Source organism: Oncorhynchus keta, chromosome 14 (assembly GCF_023373465.1).
Source record: "Oncorhynchus keta strain PuntledgeMale-10-30-2019 chromosome 14, Oket_V2, whole genome shotgun sequence".
NCBI classification, from domain to species: Eukaryota; Metazoa; Chordata; class Actinopteri; order Salmoniformes; family Salmonidae; genus Oncorhynchus; species Oncorhynchus keta.
Genome location: NC_068434.1, coordinates 69075660 through 69088077, shown reverse-complemented (window position 1 = coordinate 69088077; position 12418 = coordinate 69075660). Strand labels below are relative to the sequence as shown.

The 12418-nt window shown below is 43.2% G+C and overlaps 1 protein-coding gene across 2 annotated transcripts in view; it reads left to right on the top strand.

The window, feature by feature from the left end:
* The window catches only part of LOC118393864 (PH domain leucine-rich repeat-containing protein phosphatase 2-like), a 56516-nt gene that overhangs the window by 26574 nt on the left and 17524 nt on the right, over positions 1 to 12418 (top strand). For both annotated transcript variants that reach the window (XM_052462255.1, XM_035787016.2), the window contains 7 exons: positions 215 to 405; positions 943 to 1068; positions 6231 to 6385; positions 7649 to 7795; positions 9869 to 10099; positions 12026 to 12228; positions 12351 to 12411. In XM_052462255.1, the coding sequence (XP_052318215.1) occupies positions 215 to 405; positions 943 to 1068; positions 6231 to 6385; positions 7649 to 7795; positions 9869 to 10099; positions 12026 to 12228; positions 12351 to 12411 (1114 nt within the window). The remainder of the gene's footprint in view (positions 1 to 214; positions 406 to 942; positions 1069 to 6230; positions 6386 to 7648; positions 7796 to 9868; positions 10100 to 12025; positions 12229 to 12350; positions 12412 to 12418) is intronic.

Here is a 12418-nt window from a genome sequence, read left to right as displayed (position 1 = left end):
TCTGTTTTTTCTTTTGAATACATTTGCAAAAATGTCTAAACCTGTTTTAATTTTGTAATTATGGGGTATTGTGTGTAGATTGATGAGGATGACAATTTTATACATTTTAGAATAAGGCTGTAACGTAACAAAATGTGGCAAAAGTCTAGGTCTGAATACTTTCTGAATGTACTGTATATGACCATGTTCTGTAACTAATCCCTCTCCTCCCCAGAGTGTCCAGTGAACGCGGACCAGCAGGAGCGAACCCTGCTGACGGGCGTGTTCAGCGTCAGGAAGGGGAAGACCCAGCTGCACAAGTGGGCAGAGCGCCAGGTCCTCCTGTGTGGCACCTGTCTGATTGTGGCCTCCGTCAAAGACAGCCTGACGGGGAAGATGCACATCCTGCCCCTGGTGGGGGGAAAGGTGAGGGGTTAGAGGTCAGGGGTTGGAGAGATGTTGTTTTCCAAACCCACACATTCCCCAGGGGTCAAAGAGAGACAGAGAAGACAGCAGATCACAGATACAACAACACAGCTGGGACTGACAGACGGACAGAGGGGATGCACTGTACAGCACAATGAGAATGGCGTAAATCAAATCGAATTTTATTTGTCACATACACATGGTTAGCAGATGTTAATGCGAGTGTAGCGAAATGCTTGTGCTTCTAGTTCCGACAATGCAGTGATAACCAACAAGTAAATACACACAGCTCAATTCTGATCTTTTGCCTTATTATTGGCAAAAGAGCTGATATGATTGGTCAAACAACCAATTTGTTTAAAAAAGTTCAGAATTGTGCTGCCTGTGTAAATGCAGCCATAGACATGCACACTTAAGCACATGTGTCTCTGCCTTATATGGATGGAGCCAGTAGGCACCATAATGCCTTATAGTAGTTTCTTGGGAACACCAGTGGCTGTGTCTGTCCTCCTCAACATCTATGTTCTGTACGTTCAGGTGGAGGAGGTGAAGAGGAGACAGCACTGTCTGATGTTCAGCTCAGCCGGACCTCAGGCCCAGACATACTTTGTTAACTTCGACACACTGGCAGACTATCAGAGGTGGCATCGGCAGGCTTCAAAGGTAAGTGTGTTTACCTGTCAGAGTTGTTATGTAGGACAATCTGTGTGCCAAAGCTTTGTGTATGTTTTCTCTGATCAATTATGCAAGGTCTCTGTCAGGAAACACAGTGAGGGGTGGTCCTGGTTGGTTCCTCTGGGCTGGGAATCAGTGTACAGTATGCTGAGAGGGCAGAGTTACACAGTGCCCACTACCTGGTCTATCATCCAATCATAGTCCTGCTGTGGAACACAGGTGACCTCGGTGATTGGCTGTGCAGCGACAGAGAACCAGCAGTGTCTGGCTTTGATTAAACAACTGGCTAGGAGGGTGCATGGGTCATTGATTGTGTACTGCGTGTCTGTATGTACTGTCTGTGTGCTTGAACATGGGTCTCAGTACAACTATATGAAGTTAGTATCCTCAGCCACTTTCTCTGTTCCTCTAGGCTGCTCTGCTCCTCTTGCTGTGCCTCTAATTTCTGAATTAATGGCCATTGTATCCCAGCCCCTTACTGGGCCCTAACGAGCTCTGTGAATGCCTCCATCCAGGCAGAGCAGGCACACAATGAGGAGTGGTGAAAAAAAGGCAACTGAAAATGAAAATCCAATTAGTAGTAGATCCATGCTAAGTCAAGGAGCTTTCTCTCCCTCTCTCTCTCTCCTACCTACCTACCACTGTGGTGCGGATCGCTGAGCTGGAGTAGCCCTGTTTCTACGGGAGCAGTTTAGGAGAGTTAGACATCAGAGGTTCCTATGGCGACATGATTGCCTGGAGATGAAGACCGAGAGAGGGGAGGGCAGGCTGAATAAGAGAGGGATAAATAGAGAGAGATGTAGGAGTGAGAGAGAAGACGGGTATGGAGAAGCAGAGAGGGGTGTTACTTCAGATGGAGGGGAGAATTGAGATCGAGAGAACTGGAGGGGCAGAGAGAGATGAGGGGAGAAGAATTAGAGGAAGGGTGGATGAGATGGTGGATTTGGGGCAATCCTCATGCCAGGCTGGACACAATCAAACTCTTGTTTTAGTGTTTGTGTGCGTTTCTGAATCGGGGAGAGGGTTGTTGTGGTGTTTGCTGTGTGATGGGGGCTGTGCTGGCTGGCTAATGGCTCCATGCTCTGACAGTGGCCTGTAGGTGAGCCTGGTGAGTGGCCTTGTGGCATGCCCAGTTCCTCCCAGACAGAAAGGCTTGGAGGCTGTCTGAATGCATACAGGGAGGAGGGGGTCATCTTCCACAGCCACACACACTGGGCATCAAGGGCTCCCACTGCTGCATAGCTAGCCTCTACCCCACAAGCTGCTCTCCTCTCTCATGCCAGTCAACATGCAGGTCACTTCCCCAGCCTTTCTCTCTGTCTATTTCAATTTCTATTCTCTCTTTCTCTCTCTTCTCTCAACTCTGTCTTCATCTGTCTCTCTCTGACCAGCGCTCTATGGCCTTTTTAAAAGCTAGATGATGAGTACTCTAAGATTTTGTGTTTGTTTATCCCTAAAAGCAATGATGTGACGACATGCTCTGCTGAGCAAACCAATCTATTTTCTGGGGTGTTGCACAGTATGCAGTCCTGTGGTGGATTGAAGCGAGCATGTTTTCAGACTGAGAAATGTATTAAGCTCCAACCCCCAGACAGACAGTGTCCTCCCTGTGCTGACAACTATACAGTCTATCTATTCAGAGCTGAAGGAAATGCTGTTCAGCTGCATTCTGCACATGTAGATAAGTGAGCAGTGACTGTATGAGCACAGCCAATGAAACGCAGTGTCGGGACAGGGAGTGCTGAACAATGCAAAAAATCTAGACTGAAATCCGATATAGTCGGGGGGTGATTGTAAGCCAGAGTGGAGTCCTGACAAAATAAATAGGAAGGGTACACCGTACCAGTAAAACATGAGCCTGTCATAATAATTAATTAAAACTGTAGGCTATTACACTATTTATCATTAGTCATGTGAAAGATTTGCAAATAGACTTGAAGAGGTGTGGAATAGTGCCGTTTGGTTCGACGATAGCACTGAAATGTTGCCAAGGCAGGGATGAGTGGCCAAGACCGAGACGTGCACGGACAGAGTGGACACATCAATTCAGGTTACGAGACTTGTAGGCCTAATGAAGGACAAACACTTTAGTGTTTTATAACTGATGTCTCTTGGCATTTATCAAATGGTGGGTGCACAGTACACTGTATGGATGCCAGAATATTTGGAATAGTAACAGAAGTCTGGACACTGAATGTAGGCTTCATATGTAGCCTACTATAATGTGTGTGTGTGTGTGTGCACATTTACATATATACACACATTTACATACACACACACATATATATATATATATATATATATATATATATATATATATATATATATATATATACATTTACATATATATATATATATATATATATATATATATACATTTACATATATATATATATATACATTTACATATATATATATATATATACATTTACATATATATATATATATACATTTACATATATATGTGTAATAATGACAATTACAACAATACTGAATTAACACTTTTATTTTAACTTAATATATTACATTAATAAAATCTACTTAGTCTCAAATAATGAAATATGCTCAATTTGGTTTAAGTAATGCAAAAACACAGTGTTGGAGAAGAAAGTAAAAGCGCAATATGTTCCATGTAAAAAAGCTAACGTTTTGGTTCCTTGCTCAGAACACGAGAACATATGAAAGCTGGTGGTTCAATATTCCCAGTTAAGAAGTTTTAGGTTGTAGTTATTATAGGAATTATGCATCGACTATTTCTCTCTATACCATTTGTATTTCATATACCTTTGACTATTGGATGTTATTATAGGCACTTTAGTATTGCCTGCCTAATCTCAGGAGTTGATAGGCTTGAATCAAGCATTGCTAAGAGCTGAAGGCAAAACACAGTAAAGTTTGAGCCTGCTGCCGCAAACCACCGCTCAGTCAGACTGCTCTATCAAATATCAAATCATATACTTAATTATAATATAATAAACACAGATATATATGAGCCTTTGGTCATTAATATGGTCAAATCCGGAAACGATCATTTTGAAAACAAAACGTTTATTCTTTCAGTGAAGTACAGAACCATTCCGTATTTTATCGAACGGGTGGCAACCCTAAGTTTAAATATTGCTGTTACATTGCACAACCAATGTTATGTCATAATTATGTGGAATTCTGGAAAATTACTTTGCAACGAGCCAGGTGGCCCAAAAGGTTGCATATACCCTGACTGAGCGTGCAATGAACGCAAGAGAAGTGACACAATTTCCTTAGTTATTATTGCCAGCTAACATTAATTTCTTAACTTAATATTTGGGTTAAAAAAATATACTTCCGTGTATTGATTTTAAGAAAGGCATTGATGTTTATGGTTAGGCACATTCGTGCAACGATTGTGCTTCTTTGCGAATGCACTTAAATCATCCCCGTTTGGCGAAGTAGGCTGTGATTCGACGATAAATTAACAGGCACTGCATTGATTATATGCAACGCAGGACAAGCTAGTTAACCTAGTAATATTATCACGTGTTAACTAGTGATTATGTGAAGATTTGATTTTTCTTTTGTTGTTATAAGATAAGTTTAATGCTAGCTAGCAACTTACCATGGCTTGTTGCTGCACTCGCGTAACAGGTGGTCAGCCTGCCACGCAGTTTCCTCGTAGAATGCAATGTAATCTGCCAGAATCGGCATCCAAAAATGCAGATTACCGATTGTTATGAAAACTTCAAATCGGCCCTAATTATTTGGCCATGTCAATTAATTGGTCGACCTCTAGCATTTAGAGACCATGCTGTGTAGCCCAAAAGTGCCATTTCTATCAGCGACGTAAAAGATGAAAGTATTCAATATTCAACCATACAAAATATCCATCAAAGACTCATTGAAATACTCTCAGAAACATGTTGGATCCTTTGACAGCTTTTCAATTATTTTCAAAGATTTTGTTGACGATCTGATGATCCTGCAGGTGAAGAAGCCAGATGTGGAGGTCCTGAGCTGGCATGGTTAAACGTGGTCTGCAGTTGATGCCAGTAGGATGTACTGCCAAATTCTCTGAAATGATGGTGGAGGCGGCTTATAGTAGAGAAATTAACATTCAGTTCTCTGGTGGACATTCCTGCAATTGCACGCTCCCTCAAAACTTGAGACATCTATGCCATTGTGTTGTGTGACACAACTGCACATTTTAGAGTTGCCTTTTATTGTCCCTAGCACAAGGCGCACCTGTGTAATGATCATGCTGTCCAATCAGCTTCTTGATATGCCACACCTGTCAGGTGGATGCATTATCTTGACACAGGATAAAATGCTCACTAACAGGGATGTAAACAAATTTGTGCATAAAATTTGAGAGATACGCTATTTGTGCGTATGGAATATTTCTGGGATCTTTTATTTCGACTTATGAAACATGGGACCAACACTTGTTGCCTATATATTTCTGTTCAGTGTAGATTGTTGATGATTTATGACATCATTCTGGTGAGCAAGTCTTTATTTAGTCTTCTAGACAAGCATCAAGTAATGACGAGAAGCTTCATGTATCTAATTATAGACACCGTGGCTTACAAGTAGCCGACCAAATGTAGGAAAATATAAGCAGAAAAATATCTAAATTGAGGCTTAAATAGTTTATTTCCACACCCCCCTTTCAAAAAATGATTACACCATCCCAGAGTAAAGTGTGCAGGTATATATATATATATATATATATATATATATATATATATATTATATATATTATATATATATATATATTTATAATATATAAGTACCACACACCTCTGTGGAGTTCATGCTGCCAACTCTACTAGACCACAACACTAGAGCTGTGTGGACATCCTGTTTTGTTATGGACTCACAGCATGACCTTATCAGTATTCCTTTATTTATAATGCTCCATAAATCATTCTGTAATGCTGAAGACCGTGTATGATTCTAACTTCCCTTCTGTGATTGAACCGACTCAACCTTTTTTAAATGAAAGTTGCCCGTTACTCTGTGTGTTTTTGTGTGCAAACCTCATTTGCTCCATGCAGGTGGTTTCTGGTCAACCTCATTTATGACCATGCTGGTCAAAACCTTGTTCTATTATCAAAAAGCTTCATTAAAAAAACCATTTGGGAGCAGTAAACAGACATGTCCTGTGTTTGCAGGTGGTTTCTCAGACCATCAGCCTGGTGGATCTGTCATGCTACAGTCTGGAGGAGGTGCCAGAGTACCTGTTCTACAGCCAGGACCTCACCCATCTCAACCTCCGACACAACTTCATGTCCCTGCAGGGCCCCGGAGGACTGCTCAACCTCCCCAGGTAAACACACTCTGTCACCAGGCAGGGCAGTACCCAGCCACTGACACACCTTACTCGGGAAAATCCTACCTAATACTAAGTCCAAACATGCCACGCAAAACCTGAAGCCCAATACCAATCCTGCCAAATCTCCCAACTCAACCTGCCCAGTAACACCTTTACCTCAATACTAAATCATAATCTGTCGGCAGATCAACTGGTCCTCACTGTTACAGTGCAATGTGTGGTAGTGTTACAACACAGTCTGACCGTTTTATGTAAGCATGTCATATGATGTTCTACAAGTACGTACGTTGTTTATCACAGATCTTGGTTTATGGTCTAGTCGGTGCTGAAAAGTTGTCCTGACTGTATCTCTCGTTTGTGGTCGATGCTCAGAGACCGTGGTACAGCCTGCATATCGTCTTGTGGAGGGGCGCTTAGCTCAGTGTCCACTCCTATGGTACAACTGGAGCATATTTGAACGAGCTGGCATTCTCAAAAGAGATAATGCTATTAAATGTTAATGATCTACTACCCTCTGTAGTATTTCCTGTTGTAAGGCAAGCAGGAAGGGCCGAGATGGAATAAGTGGTGTACGTGTGTGAAGGGCTGTGGAAAGAACACATTCTAGAGGATCTACTGTGCCGGGTAGCTGAGAGGAATAAAATGTACACATCACTGCATCTCTCTCTCACTGTGTCTTGTCTGTCTGTGTCTATCTGTCTCTGTCTCTCTCTCTGTGCATGTTTCTGTCACTCCCTCTATCTGTATATTTAGAGTCAGAGCAGGGCTTGGAGAGTGAGGGAGGCTGATGGAGCCTGAGGAGGCGGAGGAGGGGGTGGGGTGGTTCTTCTCGGATGTGGTCTGTGCTCTAACGTGTTGTGACTCACAACGGCCACCTCCATCCCCCATCCGTTCTGCATCACGTCATTCACAAAAATGCTTGTATTGCTACTTTATGTGTGTATGCGTGCGTGCGTGTGTGCGTGCGTGTGTGTGAGAGGTGGGATTTTGGTTTGATAAGGATATGATACCCACCGGTCCATGAAGAGGACTCGATGCGAAAATGTAAAATGTCAGCAGCCCGTAGTAACGAGGACACAAATTCCAATGAAGCGATTAAGATGAACAAGACTACCTGAACCAACGCATTGAGCCCACAAAATACATCTCTTTTTATAATCAGACTTGTTGCAATCATCAAAGCTTTGCAACAAGAAGAAAATATGTATTTTTGGTCATTCAATGAACATGTCAGAAAACATGTCTCCTTCTCTCCAGGTTTTCCCAGCTGAAGAGCCTGAACCTTTCACATAACCGCCTGGGAGTGTTTCCAGAGTCTGTCTGTGAGATCCTCACCCTGACAGAGCTCAACCTCTCCTGTAACGGCATGAACACTGTCCCTGCACAGATAGGCAACCTCCAGAGGTAAGACAGTCACACATATAACCCTATATCAGTCCGCCAAAAATCTACAGTTGAAGTCGGAAGTTTACATACACTTAGGTTGGAGTCATTAAAACGTGTTTTTCAACCAGTCCGCAAATTTCTTGTTGCCAAAACTATTGTTTAAGTCGGTTAGGACATCTACTTTGTGCATGACACAAGTCATCTTTCCAACAAGTGTTTACAGACAGATTATTTAACTTATAATTCACTGTATCACAATTCCAGTGGGTCAGAAGTTTACACACACTAAATTGACTGTGCCTTTAAACAGCTTGGAAAATTCCAGAAAGTTATGTCATGACTTTAGAAGCTTCTGATAGGCTAATTGACATAATGTGATTCAATTGGAGGGGACCTGTGGATGTATTTCTAGGCCTACCTTCAAAGTCAGTGCCTATTTGCTTGACATCATGGGAAAATCAAAAGAAATCAGACCTCAGAATAGACCTCAGGGAAAAAAAAGACCTCCAAGTCTGGTTCATCCTTGGGAGCAATTTCCAAACGCCTGACGGTACCACGTTTATCTGCCCAAACAATAGTACACAAGTATAAACACCATGGGACCACTCAGCTGTCATATCGCTCAGGAAGGAGACGCGTTCTGTCTCCTAGAGATTAAAGTACTTTGATACGAGTGTAAATCAATCCCAGAACTACAGCAAAGGACCTTGTGAAGATGCTGGAGGAAACGGGTACAAAAGTATCTATATCCATAGTAAAACGAGTCCTATATCAACATAACCTGAAATGCCACTCAGCAAGGATGTTCACTGCTCCAAATCCGCCATAAAAAGCCAGACTACGGTTTGCAACTGCACATGGGGAGAAAGATTGTACCTTTTAGAGAAATATTCTCTGGTCTTATGAAACAAAAATAGAACTGTTTGGCCATAATGACCCTCGTTATGTTTGCAGGAGGGACTGGTGCACTTCACAAAATAGATGACATCATGGGGGAGTAGAATTATGTGGATATATTGAAGCAACATCTCAAGACGTCAGGAAGTTAAAGCTTGGTCACAAATGGGTCTTCCAAATGGACAATGACCCCAAGCATACTTCCAACGTTGTGGCAAAATGACTTAAGGACAACAAAGTCAAGGTATTGGTGTGGCCATCACAAAGCCCTGACCTCAATAGAGGTCACTCTTAGAAAAATTGTGGGCAGAACTGAAAAAGCATGTGTGAGCAAGGAGGCCTACAAACCTGACTTAGTTACACCAGCTTTGTCAGGAAGAATAGGCCAAAATTTACCCAACTTATTGTGGGAAGCTTGTGGAAGGATACCAGAAACGTTTGACCCAAGTTAAATAATTTAATGGCAATGCTACCAAATACTAATTGCGTGTATGTAATCTTCTGAGCCACTGGGAATGTGATGAAATAAATAAACGCTGAAATAAATAATTCTCTCTACTATTATTCTGACATTTCACGTTCTTAAAATAAAGTGGTGATCCTAACTGACCAAAGACACAGAATTTTTACTAGGATTAAATGTCAGGAATTGTTTAAATGTATTTGTCTAAGGTGTATGTAAACTTCTGATTTCAACTGTATCTTCTATTCCGTTTGGTATAGAGTACATTCTAACATTCCCTCTGTAGCTGTGTTAGGTAGGGTGTAATTCCATGGTGGTCAGTATGAGTATCAGTTCCTCTATGTACTGGATGTTGGGTTGGACATTTTGTGCTGTTAGGTGCAGAACACTCCACTCGCCCCGCTGCTCGCCTCTCCACATTAGCCCCTTTTCTGGCCACATGAGCCCACATGCTCCTCTTAGCAATGAATCATTATTGAGCATGTTATAGCTGTGTGTGTGTTTTGAATTTATTGAACCAATGCATTAAGTTCAGCTGTTTGTTGTTATGCAATGAGATTAAATAAAGATTTAAAATCAGGCCAGTTTTCATGCTCTCAGCTCACTTACTGCAGCATGATTTTCAAATATACAAACACTGACGTTTTCTCCTCTTATTATGGAATGCCAAACAGTTGTGTATCCTCAGAAAACAGAGATGAAAGAAATGTATGTCTGTTTCTGTCCCCCAGTCTGCAGACCCTGTCTCTGGATGGGAATCAGTTGAACTTCCTTCCCGAAGAGCTTGGCGGCCTAGCTCAGCTCAGCAGCCTGGGGCTTTCCTTCAACAACTTCCCCCACATCCCTGGTGTGCTGGATAGGCTGAGTGGCATGGACAGGCTAGCCATGGCTGGGAACAGGGTGGAGACCCTGGAGCTGGGGATCCTTGCCAGAATGAGCCACCTCAAGAACATCGACCTGCGGTGAGAAACTAGACCAGTCTGTACTCTCTACCGTCGTACGGGCCCTCCGTCTCTTTCTTTCTATTCCTATTTCTCCCTCACTGTCTCTCTTTCTCACTCTCTCCATCAGTATACACTCTACTCACCAGTCACAGCATGCATAATGCAGGATCAGTACACAATGGTAACAAGAGCTCCCCTGTTTGTAAATCTCAGAGTTGGCAGCAGCAGTTCAATGTCGTCGTCCCCTCCCCTCCCAAATTCCCCACACCCCGATGCCTGACCCTGCCTCACCTAGCCATTTTCATATAAAATGCCTTCTCATCTCTCTATCCAGCTCTCATGCAGCCATTGATAGTGAGGTTGATCCCCTAAAAACCTGCAGTATCACCCCCTTGATTCCCTGTCACTGTTTTAAAGTTTAGTCGTTATTCATCTCTCTCCTCCTATCTTTCTACCTCTCTCGCTTCCTCCCATCTTTCTACCTCTCGCTTCCTCCCTCTCTCACTCCCTACCTCTCTCTTGCGCCCTCTCTCTTTCTCTGCCTCACCTTGAGAATGAGTTATTGGGTGGAGGGATGGGCTGGATTTATGGGGGCTGGGTGCCTGCAGGATTAGGAGGCCAGTTGGGTTCATAAAAGGTACTGCAGAGTGAGATCAGATAAGGGAGACACACAGGGCCAGTCTGGAACTCATCATCCAGGCAAAGAGGATGGACTACTGCTCGGCTCCACTCCTCACCTGAACTGGCCTCTGGTTTGGAGGAGGAGCACCAATACCTTTTTTCTAGTTGCTGACTATATTCTGTCTTGTCTGTCTGCAGTCAGCATTCTAACCCAGTGTTCTGTTTGTCTAAAGCCAGTCCTTTAACATCATGTTGTGGCTAATATCTCAATTCTATGTGTATGAGGCCTGTGTGTTAATTAAGCAATAAGGTCCGAGGGGGTATATATGGCCAATATACCACGGCTAAGGGCTGTTCTTAGGCACGACTCATTGGATACAGACCTTAGCCGTGGTATATTGGCCATATACTACAAATCCCGAGATGCCTTATTGCTATTATAAACTGGTTACGATCATAGTTAAAGCAGTAAAAATACATGTTTTGTCATACCTGTGGTATACCACCGCTGTCAACCAATCAGCATTCAGGGCTCGAACCACCCAGTTTATAATGCTGTTTATACCATGGTATTGTTGAATACTCATTTCTGATTGGCTTGAAGGGCATTCTAAAGTGTGCATTATTTCCCTATAACGCACGGTATATCAGCAGGGTAGAATTCAATGGCTATAGTTCATACATGTTCTATGTTTTGAGCTGCTTTTGAAAGCAAAGTCAAATTGAGAACATTATTGACATTGTTAAATTAACACTTCTAGTGGTAAATGTGTTAAATGATAGTATTATTGTGGTATAAAAGAGATAATAAACTCGGGGCTCTGTGTTCTCTGGAAAATACAACTCTTTGGAAGGTCAGTTCCACTCCGATAGCGAGTCGCATTGGAACACACCTTCCACGTCGTGAATGCATAGCCCCTTGTTCATTTTCCCTTACGTACTGTATGAGGCCTGGGTGTTAATGTTGTGTACCGTATGAGGCCCTGGGTGTTAATGCTGTGTACCGTATGAGGCCTGGGTGTTAATGCTGTGTTCCGAATGATGCCTGGGTGTTAATGCTGTGTACCGTATGAGGCCTGGGTGTTAATGCTGTGTACCGTATGAGGCCTGGGTGTTAATGCTGTGTACCGTATGAGGCCTGGGTGTTAATGCTGTGTACCGTATGAGGCCTGGGTGTTAATGCTGTGTACCGTATGAGGCCTGGGTGTTAATGCTGTGTACTGTATGAGGCCTGGGTGTTAATGCTGTGTACTGTATGAGGCCTGGGTGTTAATGCTGTGTACTGTATGAGGCCTGGGTGTTAATGCTGTGTACTGTAAGCAGGCTGAACGGTCTGCGCTGGGTGAAGAGTGAGGCCCTGGAGGCAGTGAAGCAGGTGACCCAGCTAGACCTGAGGGACAACCACTTGGCCACCCTGGACCTGAGCTCCATCTGCAGCCTGGAAATCCTGCACTGTCAAAGAAACCAGCTGAGGGTGCTAACGCTGAGTGGCTTCACCCTGCGCACACTCCACGCCAGCAACAACCGTGAGTGGAGCAACTCCCTCCCTGGTCCTGTCTCTCCAGGCCCTCTACCACTGATACTGTTACATAATGCATATAGCCATCACTAGCTTGGCTGCTGATCACTGCTTTTCCTCTACTCACAGGCCTGACAACAGTAAACATCTACCCAGTACCCAACCAGCTGACACAGATGGACTTATCACGGTGAGTG